The following is a 19,535-nucleotide window of genomic DNA, read 5'->3' on the forward strand; positions in this document are numbered from 1 at the left end:
CTAAGTTGTGGCCAGTGACTGCAATCCACTCTGTTTTAATAAACTAGCCACTACCAACAAATATTAGCATTTTCAACCACCCACATCTAGCATGTTTTAAATGTCATGCCCAAAGCATCTCTTAATGGGGAGATTTATGCAACGTCAACAAGTGAGCCAGAGAAAGACTTAAAACAAAGCTTCATGAACTGTTATACCCACTGCTGCCTTAATGAAACATTCAGGACAGAACACAGGTTCACTGAGGAAAGAGTTTAATTTGTATAACAGTCATATCATTTTCCTGAGGAATGTTCATAATTGTTACAGTTTCAAGTTGTTTTTCTAGATCACTAAAGGGCTGATGAGTAAAGAGACTGGGCCGAGCCTGACAGTTGTGTGTTCGTTCCTCTGACCAAATCTACAGTGCTGCAAGTAACAAAAATAACATTACATCAGTGCTGGATTCACAATTGAAATCAATCTCTGCATTGAGTAAAGACAAAAATACAGTAAATCAGTCAATCCAGGCCTATAGTGGCGAGTCATTCGTGTTGAGGGGGTCCCACTTTGGGGTCAGGGGAGGTGGGAGAGTTGGTCCCTTGGGGCCCCAGTGGTGGTTGTTGCACAACAGTCATAGTTCCCTGCTGGGAGGGTTGAACATCTGGTCCCTCTTTACTGGCCGTTCTTCACATTCAGCATCTTCTCCTGTGGAGGGAAACAACCATATGAAAGAGGAAACAAAGGCAAGGGAACTTGGTTGTCGAAGTGTCACCTGCATGACACCATGTGCACCACACCTTCTGCTACTTTACAGGTCATTGAGAAATATTTACAACCTCAGCGCTCCGTCACGGTCTCACCTTGATCATGGTCTCCAGCTTGATGGCGTCGGCAGCGAACTTGCGGATGCCGTCAGAGAGCTTCTCCACGGCCATGCGGTCCTCGTTGTGTTGCCAGCGGAATTCTTTCTCATCCAGGTGAACCTTCTCCAAATCACAGGCCTTGGCTAAACAGGGGACACAAGTGAGATGTAATGAATTGCCATTAGTTTAATTCATCCTTGGTCCAATGGGATTACGTAGTCCCCGTCCCCAGGTCTTTGAAGGACTGGTAGTATGGCTGCAAGCTACCAGAATGCCTACGGCATATGGTTTTACTTAAGAGGACCTCATTATCCCCTCAATGGTTTCAGGTGTTTAATGAAGGAAACAATGTATGCATTGGGATGCAGGATAAATATACCCTTTTCTCAATGCAGACCTGGCCCAGGGGAAGAGACATGAGCATCCATTTAAGAAGCCTCAAAGAAAATATATTGAAATACATAGGAGTTCCTAAATGCATAGCAAATTAATTTGTTTTGCTCTGTACGTTTGTGAAATACAGCCATTTTTGCCCGAGGTACAAATTGAGACTAATAAACACATTCCTACTCATAAGAGACTGCATAACCAATGTTGAAGGGGCCTCAGCAAGTTCTCCTTAGGAGGGGTGTAACAAACTTGGTCTTTGACCTGCTAGTGTGTAACACTAACTTACGGGGCTCAGAGTCTACCTCAAGGGGTCACCCAAGTAGACCTACTTCACCAGCTTTCCTTCAACTACATGACAGTTCGCACCAATTCAAATTATTTTAAGAACAAAGTTTAATTGAACAGGACTCAAGTTTTAAAAGTGTCAAGGTCCACAGCACCAAATTATCATGGTCCAGACACCAAGACAGTTTACATTTACATTTAAGTCATTTAGCAGACGCTCTTATCCAGAGCGACTTACAAATTTGAGGGCACAACCCCCCCTCACTGCTACTGTACTGGGGCACCAAGTCCAAAAGGCTCCTTAATAGTTTCTACCCCACGCCTTAAGACTGCTGAACAATCAAATGGCCACCAGGACTGTTTCCATGGACTAACCTGTACCCCTGCACATTGGCTCAGGACAGATACCCTGTATATAGCCTCATTGTTATTTTATTTAGTAAATGTCATCTTAACTGCATTGTTGGATAGATGCTTATAAGTAAGCATTTCACAGTATTCAGCACATCTGACAACCACAATGTGCTAGCAAAACACATGTTTATTCCCAACTGTTCCAGGGAGGGGACGTGAGATAATACTAGTATCCTGTAGGGGGTAGCAATGAGTCCTGTTACCTTTCTGAACCGTGAGCATTGGCGTGACTGTGCTGTGGTCTTTGCTCAGCTCTCCCAGTAGGCCGGGGGAAATGGTAAGCAGGTCACAGCCGGCCAGGGCCTTGACCTCCCCAGTGTTCCTGAAGGAAGCTCCCATCACCACCGTGGTATAGTCATACTTCTTGTAGTGGTTGTAGATCTTGGTCACACTGATCACACCTGAGGGAAGAGAACAAAATAAAGATGTTTATGCCTAATAAAGCCACTCCAATGCAGTAATGAAGTCAATACACCCATGTCGCCAGGCATCATATTTATACTCGTACGGTCTGGGACTGTTGAGGACAACCTAAAGTTTAGAAGCTAACACTCATGCTATCAAATGGTAGATCAGTCAGCCCATACCTGGGTCCTCATGGGCCTCGTAGCTCTTCTGGGCAGTGTTCTCCTTGTACCAGTCCATGATACGGCCCACAAAGGGTGAAATGAGGGTGACTTTGGCCTCGGCGCAGGCCACTGCCTGGGCGAAGGAGAACAGCAGGGTCATGTTGCAGTGGACCCCGTGCTTCTCCTCCAGCTCCCTGCAGGTACACACATTGACAGGCACATTAAAGGACAGTTAACAGCAGAGCTTCACTGTGCTTCCATGGCTGTCAAAACAAACATTTTAGTTTGACACTAAAATTATTTCTAGGTTGGAGGTAAACTGACAGAACATAGCAGGTAAATTGTTTAACCCATTTGAATCAAATTACAGTTCTGGCAAAACAAAAAACGGCACGTTTTGAAAATATTCTACTTTACTGTGACAAAATGCCTTTAAGGTATATGACTCATGTCCTCCCCCCCCCCCACACACCTGCCAGCCTGGATGCCTTCCCATGTTGAGGAGAGCTTGATGAGAACACGGTCCTTCTTGATACCAGCCTCTTCGTACAAGGCAATGAGCCCCAGGGCCCGAGACACCATCTCATCCTTATCGTACGAAAGCCTAATGTCAAGTGGAAGAGGTTGAGTTAATCAAAATATTAACGCTTACTATTTGGTAGAGCCGTTTTATGTGGACTCCATACCAGTCATTTGAGTCTGAGGCGCTGCTGTGAGCGTGAAAGACTGTTCAGTGAGCTAGTCAACTTAAAGGATCAATTTGCTACCCTGATCTGTAAAGGCTCCAGGTTGCATTTGAGGCAACAAGTCATTCAGCTACTTTGTGGAATTGTGTATTTTTTTACCTGTAATTTCATATGAAACATTCCCCTCCCATTAGCCATGATCAATTTCTATGTTCAGACGTTCATATTGAAAATGTATGAGTGGGTGTTATTCTGATAGCTGGTGTCGACAGATACAAAGCACGTCATGAGCGACTTATGTAGGCCTGAGTGGCACAGGAGGAGGCTTCCTGTACCTGGCGTCTACCTCCGTGGAGACCCTGCCTGGGATCTTCTTCAGGATCTCCAGGCCAAAGCTCACAAACAGCTTGTCCATGGTGTTGGTGACCTGCTCCTCCTCAGGTCTGATGGACACAGGAACAGGATACTGGTGAGGTGCAATACCTCAAGCATAGCAAACATGTATCATTGCTTTCAGCAGTAGACTAAGGATTTATTAACCAAGTAATTACTTAAGAGTACACCAGACATTGAGTTGCACCCCCACCTCCTTTAACCAGTCTGCTCCCTGTCTACACTGATTTTATTTAACCAGGTAGGCAAGTTGAGAACAAGTTCTCATTTACAACTGCAACCTGACCAAGATAAAGCAAAGCAGTTCGACACATTGAGTAAAACATACAGTAGAAAAATAAGTCTATATACAATGTGAGCAAATGAGGCGAGGTAAGAGAGGTAAAGGCAATAAATAAATAGGCCATGGTGGCAAAGTAAATACAATATAGCAATTAAAACACTGGAATGGTAGATTTGACAGTAGATGTGCAAAGTAGAAATACTGGGGTGCAAAATAAATACAGTAGGGGAAGTGGTAGTTGTTTAGGCTATTTACAGATGGGCTATGTAAAGGTGCAGTGATCTGTGAGCTGCTCTGACGGTTGGTGCTTAAAGCTAGTGAGGGAGATAAGCGTTTCCAGTTTCAGAGATTATTGTAGTTCGTTCCAGTCATTGGCAGCAGAGAACTGGAAGGAGAGGCGGCCAAAGGTGGAATTGGCTTTGGGGGAGACAAGTGAGATACCTGCTGGACCGTGTGCTACAGGTGGGTGCAGCCATGGTGACCATCGAGCAGAGATAAGGGGGGACTTAATATAGCAGGGTCTTGTAGATGACCTCGAGCCAGTGGGTTTGGTGATGAGTATGAAGTGAGGGCCAGCCAACGAGAGCGTACAGGTCGCAGTGGTGGTTAGTATATGGGGCTTTGGTGACAAAACAGATGGCACTGTGATAGACTGTATCCAATTTGTTGAGTAAAGTGTTGTAGGCTATTTTGTAAATGACAGCACCAAAGTCGAGGATCGGTAAGATGGACAGTTTTATGATGGTATGTTTGGCAGCATGAGTGAAGGATGCTTTGTTGCAAAACAGGAAGCCAATTATAGATTTCACTTTGGATTGGAGATGTTTGATGTGGGTCTGGAAGGAGAGTTTACAGTCTAGCCAGACACCTAGGTATTTGTAGTTCTCCACATATTCTAAGTCAGAACCACCCAGAGTAGTGATGCTGGACAGGAGGGCAGGTAGCAATCGGTTGAAGAACATCATTTAGTTTTACTTGTATTTAAGAGCAGTTGGAGGCCATGGAAGGAGAGTTGTATGGGAAGGAGAGTTGTATGGGAAGGAGAGTTGTATGGGAAGGAGAGTTGTATGGGAAGGAGAGTTGTATGGCATTGAAACGCGTCTGGAGGGTTGTTAAGTGTCCAAAGAAGGGCCAGAAGTATACAGAATGGTGTCGTCTGCGTAGAGGTGGATCAGTGACACCAGCAGCAAGAGCGACATCATTGATATATCAGAGAAGTCGGCCCAAGAATTGAACCCTGTGGCACCCCATAGAGACTGCCAGAGGCCCAGACAACAGGCTCTCAGATTTGACACTGAACTCTGTCGGTTTGAAGTGGATTTAACAAGTGACATGGGCTCATAGCTTTCACCTGGTCAGTCACATGGAAAGAGCAGGTGTTAATGTGTATATTTAAGCAGTAAGGCCCAGGGGGTGTGGTATATGGCCAAAAAACACCACAGCTAAGGGCTGTTCTAATGCACGACACACGTGTCTGTATACAAACCTTAGCATATTGGCCACATAACAAAGCAAGGTGCCTTATTGCGATTAAACTTACCAACGTAAGAGCAGTAAAAAATAAAGTTTATACCTGTGGTACAGCCGTGGTATATCTATCAGCATTCAGGGCTCAAACTACCCAGTTTATTAAGTGCTGTAATAAACTTGAAATGTTCATTCACTTTCCAGTATTCATGTTCTCACCTCAATCTTACTCAATGCATTTGATTTGGCACTGATGAATATTCTCTAAAGTACATTAGAGGCTTGGAAATATGACATTCTAAACAAGGCAACTAAATGAAGAGGAAAGCCCAAAACTGATGTCTTCAGATGTACTTTAGTGGCTTGGAAATATTTGTTCTTTAGACTAAATGATTAGGCGCCAGTTGCAAATGGACACCTTAAAAGTTGTCAGTCACCAAGACAATGTTCATAACAGGGCGAAGCGACCGTGAAACGCATGTAGTTTGTAGGCGCATGTAGGCATGTGCGAGGCAAGGCAGACTGAACAGCACCCTCAGGGCACCTGCATTAACACTTATCTTGAGCAAAGGGAAAACACCTGGTTCTTTGTTCACTCAAAATCCCATTGTTTAAAGGGGATGTCAGTGAAGCCACTGACCTACTATACAAATGTAGAAGCAGTGCAGAGTTGCAATATGACCACATGAGCTTATTTCACCAATCATTGAAAGGGTAGGGGTTGTAAACATTTGAGTGCCCATCTTACCCGCCCTTGGCGATGCCGTATTTGATGGCCTGGTCGACCAGATGCTGGTAGGCGGCCATCTTGGCAGCAGCCAGGATGAGGGAAGGGTTGGTGGTGGCATCCTGGGGCTTGTACTCTTCAATGGCTGTTCAGAAGTGGGAGACAACAAGTTAAGAACAGCTCACAACACTAGGTGTTCATAGCCTCACTAGACCTATGCATGAAAAATGAGAAAGTGGCCACAGTACTGTTTGTCCATTGAGACACCGTAGCCAGTACACTTCCTCAAAATAATCTGAAAAACATTAAATGACAGATTTCTTAGTGACGCATTTGCCAAGGAGATCTCACGCAATTTTACATGAGCTGTTTGGTGCAGTATTTCAATGAAAAAGAGTCACTTGTTGAATAACAAATACTTTGAAGAAACCCCACTGTTGACCAATCACCTACAAGTGGGCGTAGACTTTGGCTCCAAACTTCCGCTTGCCGCCAGAAAAGTCCAAAAATTAAAAACAGTAACTCAACCGAACTGTTTCGTCTGGGAAGCCTCCAGTCAAGGTACATACAAGCCTTCATAGGACACAACTTCATTCACCAATCTTATCCTGAGATGTGTAGCTGTGAAATAACTCAGTAAAAGGTCTACAGATATTGCCTATGCCCATTTTGAATAAAGTCACTTATACAGGAGACACAACTACAGAAAGCTCTGGATGGGTCAAGAAGCACTGGTCTCAAACAGTGACCTCTACTGTAGGTACAAGCCAACAGCAGTTTCCTCAACTAAAGCAGAACACTGGGAGGAAAAACAGCCCATTGTGTACCTGCAACACTGCAGTAGAAGAATGACACCCGATGTTCAAATTAAACATTCAAGGTTAAATCCCTTTAGCCTGCGAGGTAGCCTAGTAGTGAAGCATCCTAGGTGAAGGTCTAATACAGAGTGCAACATCAGGGTAAGAGTGAAAATTTGAATGAAAAACAAAAAAAAAAAATATTTTACCTTTATTTAACTAGGCAAGTTAGTTGACAAATTCTTATTTTCCAATGACAGCCTAGGAACAGTGGGTTAACTTCCTTGTCAGCTCGGGGATTCGATCTTGCAACCCTTCGGTTACTAGTCCAATGCGCTAACCACTAGGCTACCTGTCATCCATTGCAATACAAAAAGGTTGTATTTTCAAGTTAGCCCACAATTGTCTTGCTTTTCCTACTTTACACTGGAGGGCCTTTACTATAGCCGTGTTAACCTACGGTCAGGGTACTCGCCGGTTCCAGTTTTGATTAGTATAGTCCCATCGTTGCGATATGCCATGTCAGCTACAGTGAGGGAGGCCTGTGGCGATGGGCTTTAGACCAGCTGGCCAAGCGTCTGCCACTGACAGAGAGTAGGCAACACAATGAAGCACAAAGGCCCCCTGTGTTTCTCTGAAAACAACTAACACATTCTAGGCTCTCACCATCTCATTCTGGTCAAATACCCTACTCTTTTAGCCAGTCCTTATGGCTGGATCTGTCACAGGCAGCAATTTGCAATCCAATCCCACCAGTATGTATTATTGGCAGTGATTAAACAAGCCAAAATAGCATATCCAAACACGCCGTTTGTGAATGAACAGTACAAACTTCTGGTAGCTGAATTATCTGTTGGAGGTCTTTGGAGAAAGATGAACTAGGCAGGCAGAAAATATTGTGTTTGTGGAAAAACATGCAGACAATTCTCCACATCAAGAGCTTTGGATTCACTTTATCAAGACAGATTGTGTAACTGTTCAATGAGGGCTTGAGGCATACCCCAGGGGCTCAGATATTTGGATTAAGCCTACACTTCAAATACCTGGTAGTTATATAGAATGTATGTATTAACACATCCAATTAGAAACCAAAGTTCCTGTCTTTTTCACTATAGTTCAATGATTATGTGCCACATCTGCAATTACCACAGTGCAGTAACCGCACTGAGATTACTAAAGTAGTTAGAGTAACATGGCATGTTAAAAGGACAACCTCAGGCTAAAGTGTTACTGCAATTTGCAGACTACTTCCCATTTGTTATGCACACCTGATGCACACCAGATGACTGCCATGCATAAACACTAGTGACCATGTGTTTCCCACATGGTTCAGGAAGAGTACAGGGTTGCACTTTTAACCAAGCACTGTCATATTTCACAGGGACAAGAAAAAAAAAGGGTTGCTCAAATTTAATCAAGCTTGTGCTTGCAACCAGTCAATCTGACAGATGACACGTGTGGGTTTTACAACATGTAAGGATAGGTAGATGCCATAAGTGTGTTCCTTTGAGAAAAGTAATGAGGCACTTTTCATTTGTTGTTTATTTTAGTAATTCTCATAGCAGAAGCCCTCGTCTGTTGGCGAGGTCTTTTCTTGAAGGAATAATTTGTAAGTCGCTCTGGATAAGAGCGTCTGCTAAATGACTTAAATGTAAATGTAAATGTAATGAATAAGGCTTAGCTAAATCAGTCCAGCCATGTAAGCCTCCACAGAGACCAACCCTAAGATAAGACACTAACCACCCCCATTTGAACAAAGACAGCAACTGGCAAGATAAAGCATGTTCTGTGCCAATGTAATCTGATGCATTTATTCCATTGAAAGAGATTAAATGTACACCCTCCCCATCAATGGGATAACTGATGAATTGTACAACTGAGCTGTTCACCATTCTGCATGCCAGCAAAATATTGTCAATGAGGCCACACTTAAGCCATCACGAGTCAGCTACGTTCAGTTATTTAAGCTAAGGTAGACAATGTATTAGGCTTTGCAATATGGATAAACATCCATATGATATCACACTATATGCCAGACAAGAGTTACTAATTGAACTTGATCAAGTTTGAAAGTGATTGTTCCTGTTTTAATCCTACTGGACACGACCTACTGGTAAAATGACTGTAGCACCATACTATACTAACTGATGTGGTTCAACTGTCCTTCAGTATTGCAGTCAGGGTTTCACAGTCTTCAAACCAGTTGACCAATGAATGCACTGTGTCACACAAGAGTTGGCCAGTGAGGTCCTTTCACAATGAGATTTGGCCAAGCGCACCCTTTCACAACATGGAATTGGGCCTATGGGTACATCAAGGTTCCCCTCACCACAGTCTAAAAACTGAACTACTGAGGCATGAAGCAAGGTCAGATTCCTTGGTCAATCTTCAGAATCATAGGCCATTTGAGTGACTGGTCCTATAGACATTCTTTAGGTTTTCTATAGAGAACAAAGACATTTGAAAATAACCCTGTCCTAAAGACAACTGCATTCAGGGACCAAAACCAGTGAAGCTCCAACACCACTTCACTTATCCTGAGAAGAAACATTGTGTAGACTGAAGCAGCATGTCATCAAAGCCTATCCACTTACAGTGTGCCCCATTTGAGCCTGGTTAACATTACCCTGTGGCAGGTAAACCGTTTCTGTCTTGTCATCCTGACTTGCAGTGCAAGCATGAGGAAATGTTTGGTTTACACCACAATGGAACTAACGGATTACATCATTCCTACTTCCTTATTCAAACGGAAGAGGAACCAGTTCTCTGAATCTGGGAGACAGTAATGTCAGTCGAGGGGAGTGAACATGGCATTTGTATAAGTCATATGTAGCTAACCAACTACGCTGAACGGTCTTTTAGGTTGTCTTCTGCATTTAGTGTTATTTAACTAAACCCCATTAGTGTCACGTGGGAGAACCAATGTTGAGTAGTTGGGCGTGACAGCGTTAACGTGCGTGCCCTGAGAGGAGTAAGTCATTGTTTTAAAATTGCAATTCCTGTTTGATAGCTCACAACGTCTTCTAAATTAGACAAAACCTGAAAATGGAAACCAATAACTATATAGTTCTTCCCATAGTTAATTAACATTAGCGATCAAGTTGCAATGCATGGAACGTGCAAGAGCCGTGGTCATAACTAGCTAACGTTAACCACAAGTGCAGTAAGTTAATTATTAACCAAACATGATACGACAGCTAGCTAGCAACATTTAAAATCTAAAAACATAGAAAGTTTATCGAAATTAATATTCGAGCAGACTACGAGAAGTAGATAACGCAGCTATAAAAATGGCAACATGTTACATCAATGTGTTCTAGCGAATGCCTGCCTGGCCTTGGCAAGTAACGTTAGTGCATTGCGGTCAATCCAATCTGTTACCGTTGAAGTCTCCGGTGTCCGCCACGACCACCGTGTGTTTCTTCAGCTGCTCCAACGCCGACTCCATCTTTCGCCGTTTGTCTGGTGACACACTACTCATGATGAAGGGAAACAAGAGAGCTTTTATATTCACAAAGCACGTGAGACAGACGGAATTTTGGATCGACGAAAGCGCGGTGTGGACGGCGGCGCTCGGAAGCTGGAGAGACAGGGGCGCGCACGTTGGCTGTTTGAAATCGGTTTGAAGCAACAAGTTGCTCTCGTCCAATGGAGAACGATACTTGCTCTCACGCCTCGTACTGCTACTTGAATTGGCCAATAGAATGACTTGTCGGGGAAGTAGTTCATAGACCTCTTGTGTATATTTAAGGTGCATGCATCAGGTGTTGTACACAGTATGTCTTTTTTCATTGCTCTGATTATGAAAACATACTAAAAGCAAAGAAACTCAAAGGAAAATACCAAGATTGTTGGTTGTGTCAAGGTTGTAGGCTCATGCACTTCATATTTGAATAGATGAATATAATGTAGTACAAAGTCCATCTGTAATAGATAATGCAGGATATAATCTGTAATGAATTAACAAAATCTTACCTACATAACTTGATAAACATATTAGTTTACAATATTTAGCTGAGCTGAAGAACTTATGAGACTGTTGAACAAGTCAGCCATGCACAGAAGTAATGGGGAACATTCAGTTCGACTATAAAATTCAAGTATGGAATGCAATTATCTACGTAAATCATACTTGTTAATGTGGTTTACAAAAACAAATGAAAAAGCTAACATTTATAATAAAGATAACAATAATAAAAAACAACGTAACTATTTTGCCTTGATAGATGTCTTTGTGTATGTATATTCAGGGTACATACAGGATATGACAAACAGTGTGTTGGACACTTTTTAGTTCATTGCTCTGATTAACAACCTAACATTAGGCCTGGCAAAACATCTCAAACGAAAATACCAGGGGCCGCTTTCCCGAATACAGGTTAAACCTAGTCCTGGATTCAAAATCATTCTTGTTGAAGAGATTGTTGAAAGTATGTTATGGTCCAGGACTAGGCATAATCTGGATGTGTAAAAACAACCCCAAGAGTTTGGTCACATGGCAATGAGTTAGTTGCAGGTTTCTGCACATGCTTTAGCGAGGGATTTGTGACTGTTCCAAACTTGGGCAGCAGGTAGCCTCGGGGTTAGAGTGTTGGGCCAGCAACTGAAAGGTCACTGGTTGAATCCCGGAGCCGACAAGGTGAAATAAATCTGTTGCTGGGCCCTTGAGCAAAGTGCTTAACCCAATTGCCCCAGGGGAACTGGACAAGGGTGACCCTGGCCGTAACCCCACTCACTGAGGGTGTCTTAGGGTCAGTTGGGATATGCAACAAACACGTTTCCATTACACACTTGTGTGCAATAGGACAAATAAGACCCCCCCAAAAAAGTATTATTATTTCATTCTATCAATGTTGGCACAGAGTTTGAAAGCCCCCAGTATATCCACTTTAATGTCAAGTAACAACAACACATGATGATTGTCATCTGGTAGATCTTGGTGTTAGAGCAGTGTCCTGAAAGAAAGCAACTGTTCTGTAGAAGAGATTTACAACACACAAAATTGCATGCATGAATGAATGACAGCGATAGTCAGAGAAATTGTCTAAGGCACACGCAGATGGTACCAAGGTTAACATAAGATATGTCCTGTGCTGTTTGTCATTATCACATAAATGAACAGGAGTCCGTAATGCTAGCAGGGATCTGGGCTTTCCTCACTGCTCTGTAATTGAACCTTCTTATGAACAGTCCTCATATGTTTCTTCAAGGTTGTCATCTGACTGAAGCATTTTCCGCAACTGTCACACCTAAAAGGCTTTTCTCCCGTGTGAATGCGCTGGTGGCGTTTTAGGTCACTTACTGAAATAAAGCCCTTCTCACAGTCGGCACACCGATAGGGTCTTTCCCCTGTGTGTACCCTCATATGCTCATTCAGTCGGTTTCGCCTGAAGCTTTTGCCACAAACGCTGCACTGGTACGGTTTCTCTCCTGTGTGAGTCCTCATGTGTGTGCCCAGATCCCCCTTGCGGTTGAAGCACTTACCACATTCTTTGCACCAATGTGGCCTCTCCCCTGTGTGAATTCTCTGATGTGTTTTTAAATGGTTGTTATTAGTAAACCTTTTCCTGCACACAGGGCACTTGTATGGCCTATCACCTGTGTGAGCCACCATTGGTGCTCTCAGCTCACTGGTTATCCCAGTGTCAAGAGGACTTTCTTCTTTCTTTGCCTGTGTATGTTTTGACTTTGACATGGTCTGAGAGTTACTGGTTGATTCTGATGCCCCGTAGTCCTCTCCATCATGATTGGTTTTGATCGGTTCTGTTGAGTTGGTGGGAAGAGAGTCCCTCTTGCTGTTCTTCCCAATTTGGTAAAGGTATGAGCTCTGGGGTGAGTCCTGATCACTGGCACTTTCCACACAGGGGGGAATGAATATGGTCTCTGTGTCCTCTTGATCACTCCACTCCTGCTTAGAGGGAAGCTCCTCTCCAGAGACAGAGACAGTGAGTTGCTGGGGGTCTGAAAGGAAAGATAGGGAAGTTACTTACCATTGAGATATATCAACACACTTCACTTTTACTTCTTCCCCTTAGCTCACAACACATTTACAGACTAGACTCACACTAACATTACAGAGTGCAGTGAGAAGTGATCGCTATCTAATTCCGATGCCTGATTAGCTAGCTAATAACAATCGAGGTTCAGCACAGTTCAGCAGTCATGAACTAGTCCTATGGTTGTCACAGTTGTCTAACTAGCTAGATAATCATCGTAATAATGTTTACAGAACCATAGGTTGCTGATTCGTCTTACACACCTGGTATTTGTGATTCTCTATCAGGTTTGAAACCGAAATCTAGCAACAGCCTCCGTAGATGGTCGTTCTCCACTTTTGATCTGGAGACTTCTTCCTGGTACGCTGTTATAGTCTTCTCCACTGCCCCGAATATATCCACAGCCGCCGCAGTTAATCGGGCAGTAAGAAACGCATTCAACGAATGTAGTTTAGACATTTTAGGTTTAATAAGGTAATAACATTGAGCCACGACAAAGATTAGGGATATATGTGTTGAACAGGACTAGGACGTAAACAGAGAAAAGTAAGAACATGTTGTCGTAAAAAAGTCGTAAACACTGCCTCTGTTTTTTCATGGTTCATTTATTGGCTGAAACGTCGTAACCGACATTGCACTGCCACCTGCTGTATTGGAGTAAAAGCCGTTGTTCTTATAGCTCAGTGCACATAGAAAGGACAGAGCAGAATGGGTATGGATGGATTGATTACATTTAGCACAGTGATGCGCCATATACGCATCAGCAACTGCTAATGAAGTCACTGAAACCCGTAACAAAGAGTTGCAGTCTGTTTTGGAACGGGTGGCCAGTAATAAACTGGTCTTGAACATCTCTAAAACCAAGAGCATTGTATTTGGTACAAATCATTCCCTAAGTTCTAGACCTCAGCTGAATCTGGTAATGAATGTTGTGGCTGTTGAACAAGTTGGGGAGACTAAATTACTTGGTGTTGGCTAAGAGTTGAGGGGAGACTGACTGCATCAAAAAACAGATAAAGCAACACCTCACGGCACAACGCCTCTCTCCTATTTGACCTAGATAGTTTGTATGTATTGATATGTAGGCTACGTGTGCCATTTTTAAATTGATATAGTTCTGGCCTTGTCTATTAATGTTCTGTATTATGTCATGTTTTGCGTGAACCCCAGGAAGAGTAGCTGCTGCTTTCACAAGAGCTAATGTGGATCCTAATAAAATACCGTGTACCATAACTCTCCTCGGGACCCACAAACTTTTCACTATTTTGTTGTAGCTGTGAACTAGCTCACCTGATCCACCTATTCAAGGGCTTGATAATGAATCATTATTATTTGGGGGGTGATATATTTGTCCTGACATTTTTGTTGTTGCATATCCCAAATCTCCCTGAGACACCCGCAGGGAGGGGGTCATGAACAGGGTAACCGTTGTACAGCACCCCTGGAGCAGTTAGGGTTAAGTGCCTTGCTCAACGGCAGAGCAACGGATTTGTTCACCTAATTAGTTAACAAGTTGAATCAGGGGCGCTAACTCTGGAACACATCAAATAACTGGAATGACTGGGGGTCGCTGAGGAGAAGTTTGAGATCTGCTGATTTAGCAGAAACTCTTATCCAGAGCGACTTACAGGAGCAGTTAGTGTTAAGTGCTTTGCTCAAGGGCACATCTACAGATTTTTCACCTAGTCTGATCGGGGACTCAAACCAGCAACCTTTCAGTTACTGACACAACGCTCTTAACCGCTAGGCTACCTGATGCCCTGGATCATGAACGGTCACGTTTCTACCACGTTTCCATCTACCACATTTCCATCTACCACGTTTCCATCTACCACATTTCCATCTACCACGTTTCCATCTACCTGAGCAGAGTTTTGATGAAAAATAGGCTGTCATAATAACGGTCTCTTGTTAATCAAGTCATATTTACTGAACAATGAGCCCTGCAACAAATATCCTTGGAGTGCACATAGTTTACAAAAGTGGAGAAACTCCCTCTCTGCTCCCAAGTCGACAGACAGTCATTTATAAAACTAAAACATGTTTCCGATGTCCTGAGTAAGATTCTACCATAGGGACTCAGGGTGTTAGAAATGCAGTCTTTGTGCTTTATAGAAACAGCAGTGAGTTTCCATGTTGATCATTTTTTTATTGATACCAACAGAAAGCACCAACAACGGCTGAAAGGTTCAGACAGATAAAGGTTGACTTTGAGATGAAAGTTACAAATGGACCATGTATCAAAACAAGTGAATAAAAATGAACATTGAATGTGAACATTGAAACATCTAAAACAATATTGCTGAAACATGCATTGCGCTACACAGATTTCTCCCTGTGTATGTCCCATCTTGAGTTCTCACATCTTCTCTCATGGAACAGCAGTTGCCGCAGATGTGTGTGTCATCATGTGTTTCTTCAGGGTTACATTGAGCCTAAAGCATTCGCCGCAATCATGACATCGATAGGGTTTCTCTCCCGTGTGAGTCCTCATGTGCTCTGTCACTTTTTCCTTTCGGTTGAAGCACTTCCCACAATCTTGGCACTGATGCTGTTTGCCTCCTGTGTGAACTTCTTGCATGTGGCGACTTAGATTTAGAACAGCTAATCCACACACAGCGCACCTGCACAACAACTTATTCCCCGTGTGACTCGCCATATGCGCTCTCAGGTTTCCTTGCAGTGCGTAGCATTTGCCACATTGCATACAGCTGTATGGTTTTGCTCCACTGTGGGATGTCATGTGGTCTGTCAGGTGCTCCTTCCGCGTGTAGCATTTCCCACATACATTGCATTGATGTGGTCTCTCTCCTGTGTGGAGCTTCTTGTGACGACTTAAGTGACTTGGAAATGTAAAGCATCTGGCACAGAAAGGGCACTTGTGTGGCTTCTCCCCTGTGTGTGTCCTCATGTGAAGTATCAGTCTCGTGTTTAGACCGAAGCGTTTGCCACATTCATGGCAGCAGAACGATTTCTCCCCTGTGTGAGTTAGCATATGCATCGTTAGGCTATTCTTGCGGTTGAAGCATTTACCACAGTCTTTGCACTCGTATGGTTTCTCACCTGTGTGAGTTCTCTTGTGTATTTCCAAATGACACGGTCTGTCATAGGTTGCCGTGCACTCGGTACAACTGTAGAGCCTCTTCCTTGTGTGAAGCCTCAATGGCGCTTTCAACTCACTGGTTGTCTTGCCCTCGGTGCAGATATAAGATCTTTGTCCTTTCTTTAACCGTGTTCTCTTCTTTTTGAGAGGCTTTAATTGTGTGAGGGGAGTGTCACTGGTAGATTCTGATATTTTGTTGTCCTCTCCATCTGGATTTGTTTGGATCGGTTCTGCTACAATGGTGGGAAGGGAGTTCTTCAGAGTTTGGTAAAGTCGTGAGCATTCGGGTGAGTCCTGATCACTGTTGATTTCCACACAGGGGGAAATGAATATGGACTCGATGATCTCTTGATCGCTCCACTCCTCCTCAAAGTGCTGCTGCTCAGGGGGAACCTCATCTCCAGAAACAGTGAGAGTGAGCTGCGGGGGGTCTGGAAAGAAAGATATGAAATAACTTTCAAGAAAAATCTAGACATTTCAATAAATAATCACCCTCTGTGACTTGAGACTGTAATTACATAATTTATTAGCTAATGTTAGCATAATTTACATACACGGCGTTATATAGGTGTTTTTATTAAGGCTGGTGTATTTGAGCCAGGTGCCCCATTCAAGTCCCACGGTAAAGTCGGCGCAAAACAAAAGTGATTAATTAGCACACGTAGAGTAGGACTCTGTTTTCACATGCACACGTGATTGCTTTTGATAAAAACACTTAATCTGCCTTCCAAACTAGATTGAAAAGCCTAACATAGGAGAGATGTTGTATGTTTCCGGACGATGCACCATGCTGGCTTGTCGACAACATGGCCGAGCGGCGCAGATGACTGTTCCATTTGAAAAGGATGCTCCTCCCTCACCACTTTCGCCTGTTCACATCACGGGCCATAGACCGGTGCTCCGGCTCAGCATAATCGAATCCGCTCAATGAGTGACGTATTTAAAGGGCAGTGACCCTGCTGACAGCGTTTCCAAACCCATAAGGTAGCAGGCGTAAAATAAACGAAATCCCATACAGTACAGACTGGTATTGATAATAATTGTAAAAAATGTCAGTGGATTCAAACGTGAGTTTGTCCGAGGTGTCGCTCGACGACAATTGCATTGGAGCTGCGATTGGTTGTCAAATAGTCGGTGGCGGGGCTTAACGAAGGGTCAACACTATTGTGTAAATACACCAGTGTTGCTAAAAGCAGCTAATGGCAAGCTTGTTGATAGTTTACCTGCTTTGTGTAATTTTACATCGGGATTAAAAACCGAATCCAGCAGCCTCTGCAGGCGTTGAGTCTCCTCCTTTGAACGAGAGATCTCATCCTGGTACTCGGCAAACACCTTTTCCACTGCCACGGATATCTCTACGGCCACTGTTGTTAATCGGTCGGAGAAAAACGCTTGCAACAACTGTAACTTGGACATTTTCTGTGGAATGACTGTCGAGGGAGATTCGTTCATGCAACACTTCCTGAGAGGAACTGCGTCTAGAACCACAGAGTAAGAGCTGACTGTGTTCATTGCCCGAATAGAGCAAAACATAAATTGTGCTACCGCCATCTGGTGCTTGTACTGGAGGAGCGCACGTGAACCAACCCAACTCTGTGCGCAAACATCATTTAAACAAATAGAGTTCAGTCTGAGTCGCCATGTCCGAGGTTTTCCTGGTTTGGGCTACAATTATGGACATTTTCGGGAATTTGAATCTGGATTGGCTATCCCCGGCCTCAGATCAATTGAAAAGTATATGTATTGATTTTAATCTGACTCAATTGATCTCAAAACCCACACAGCTAAATGTGAAAAACCCTCTTAACTCTTAATTGATTGATTTCATTCTTACAAATAACCCCCACAAATATTTGTCTAATCGAGTATTTGCATATGATCTCAGTGATCTTTGTCCCATAGTATGTATTAGTATACGAGACAGATGAAAATACTAATCCTTGTTTAATTAAGAACATAAATTGCAAAACGTTTTCTAATCAAGTTATTTTTAATGACATGTTCTACTCTGATTGAGCCACCGTCCCCTGTATTCCTGACCTTGAGTTGGCTCTAGAAAATGTGTCCTCCATATTTACTCCTCTGGCAGATAAACACGTCTCCTTTAAACAATTCAGAGTCAAAGATAGATCGAACCCTTGGTTTTCTTCGGAATTATCTTGAGTTTATTCAGAAGATAAATAATGCCCGGGCTAAAGCAAGAGGAATTGACTCTGGTGGACTGGCAATCTTTCAGACAATTGAGAAACTGATGTACTATCTTGATGAAGACAGCTAAATCAACCGACAGCTTTTCAAGCTCTATCTCAACATTTACAGTAAATCCACTGAAGCGTACAAATTCCTCTTCTTTCCTGCCTGTGAATGCAGGTAAAACGAAGTATATGTTTTTCTGTAGAGCGCATAAAAATAAGTCTGATTTAAGCACATGTACTTTGGATGGTGTCCACATTGATTGTGTCCGTGCTTACAAATATATGGGCATCTGGATAGATGAAAAGCTGCCTTTTATAAAACACATTGATGAGTTAGTTAATAAACTGAGTATAAAAATGTGCTTCTTCTATAGAAATATAGGTATTGCCTCTCGCTAAATAGTAGAAAGCAGATTATTCAGTTAACGTTCCTATCGGCCTAGATTATGGCGACATCATCTATATGAATGCGGCTGCCAATTCATTAAAGCCGGTAGATTTGATTGATTATTTGAACGTTATTTTACCAGGTAAATTGACTGAGAACACGTTCTCATTTACAGCAACGACCTGGGGAATAGTTACAGGGGAGAGGAGGGGGATTAATGAGCCAATTGTAAACTGGGGATGATTAGGTGACCGTGATGGTATGAGGGACAGCTTGGGAATTTAGCCAGGACACCAGGGTTAACACCCCTACTCTTATGATAAGTGCCATGGGATCTTTCATGACCTCAGAGAGTCAGGACACCTGTTTAACATCCCATCCAAAAGTCAGCACCCTACACTGGGCAATGTCCCCAATCACTGCCATTGGGCATTGGGATATTTTTTAGACCAGACGAAAGAGTGCTTGCTGCTGTCCCTCCAACAGCATGTGGTCTCCCATCCAGGGACTGACCAGGACCAACCCCACTCAGCTTCAGAAGCAAGCCAGCAGTGGGATGCAGGGTGGGATGCTGCTAGATGCAGTTTATCATAGCACAATGCGCTTTATTATGGGTGATGATTTTAGTACTCATCACTACATTCTCTACCAGAAAGTTGGTTGGCCCCATGATGTCACGTAGGTTGATACATTGCTATGTTTTCATTTATAAAGCCCTTTTATATAAAAAAGTCCCACTGTGGCTAACATCTTTACCATTCGGCCATCAGATTTGCCACCAATGCTCCATATAGGACACATCACTGCACTCTATACTCCTCTGTAAACTGGTCATCTCTGTATACCTGTCACAAGACCCACTGGTTGATGCTTATTTATAAAATCCTCTTAGGCCTCACTCCCCCCTATCTGAGATATCTACTGCAGCCCTCATCCTCCACATACAACACCCGTTCTACCAGCCACATTCTGTTAAAGGTCCCCAAAGCATGCCCAT

General features: G+C 43.2%; 2 protein-coding genes across 3 annotated transcripts; both read right to left on the minus strand.

Annotated features, from left to right (window-relative positions):
• Positions 1–237: 237 nt before the first annotated feature.
• Positions 238–13,429, minus strand: LOC118372579 (transaldolase). Of its 2 annotated transcripts, XM_052515849.1 has the most exons (8): positions 10,238–10,458; positions 6,081–6,204; positions 3,525–3,632; positions 2,976–3,107; positions 2,522–2,697; positions 2,138–2,335; positions 843–988; positions 238–687 (listed from the first exon to the last, which is right to left on the minus strand). In XM_052515849.1, the coding sequence occupies exons 1-8, from the start codon at positions 10,335–10,337 to the stop codon at positions 655–657; spliced, it is 1,017 nt and encodes a 338-aa protein (XP_052371809.1). In that variant the 5' UTR covers positions 10,338–10,458; the 3' UTR covers positions 238–654. The 2 variants fall into 2 exon arrangements, 1 of the variants encoding a protein (XP_052371809.1); XR_008131759.1 differs by lacking the exons at positions 238–687; positions 843–988; positions 2,138–2,335; ... (1 more) ...; positions 2,976–3,107; positions 3,525–3,632 and adding an exon at positions 13,116–13,429 and having other exon boundaries at positions 6,137–6,204; positions 10,238–12,817.
• A 1,551-nt stretch (positions 13,430–14,980) lies between these two features.
• On the minus strand, positions 14,981–17,924 carry LOC127928666 (gastrula zinc finger protein XlCGF57.1-like). The gene is made up of 2 exons (XM_052515847.1): positions 17,179–17,924; positions 14,981–16,386 (listed from the first exon to the last, which is right to left on the minus strand). Exons 1-2 carry the CDS (start codon positions 17,504–17,506, stop codon positions 15,224–15,226), a joined length of 1,491 nt encoding a protein of 496 aa, XP_052371807.1. The 5' UTR covers positions 17,507–17,924; the 3' UTR covers positions 14,981–15,223.
• Between the last annotated feature and the right edge of the window lie 1,611 nt (positions 17,925–19,535).

This window comes from Oncorhynchus keta, unplaced genomic scaffold (genome assembly GCF_023373465.1).
Source record: "Oncorhynchus keta strain PuntledgeMale-10-30-2019 unplaced genomic scaffold, Oket_V2 Un_scaffold_3208_pilon_pilon, whole genome shotgun sequence".
Taxonomy (NCBI): domain Eukaryota; kingdom Metazoa; phylum Chordata; class Actinopteri; order Salmoniformes; family Salmonidae; genus Oncorhynchus; species Oncorhynchus keta.

Excerpts from the sequence above, each read along its gene's own strand:
- LOC118372579 (XM_052515849.1), bottom strand. The coding sequence starts at position 10,337 with ATGAGTAGTGTGTCACCAGACAAACGGCGAAAGATGGAGTCGGCGTTG. Across the intron at positions 6,205-10,237 it reads GGACACCGGAGACTTCAACG|CCATTGAAGAGTACAAGCCC; the intron begins GTAACAGATTGG and ends ACTTCTGAACAG. Across the intron at positions 989-2,137 it reads AATGCTCACGGTTCAGAAAG|CCAAGGCCTGTGATTTGGAG; the intron begins GTAACAGGACTC and ends TCCCCTGTTTAG.
- LOC127928666 (XM_052515847.1), bottom strand. The coding sequence starts at position 17,506 with ATGGCGGTAGCACAATTTATGTTTTGCTCTATTCGGGCAATGAACACA. Across the intron at positions 16,387-17,178 it reads TGTAAAATTACACAAAGCAG|ACCCCCCGCAGCTCACTCTC; the intron begins GTAAACTATCAA and ends CTTTCTTTCCAG.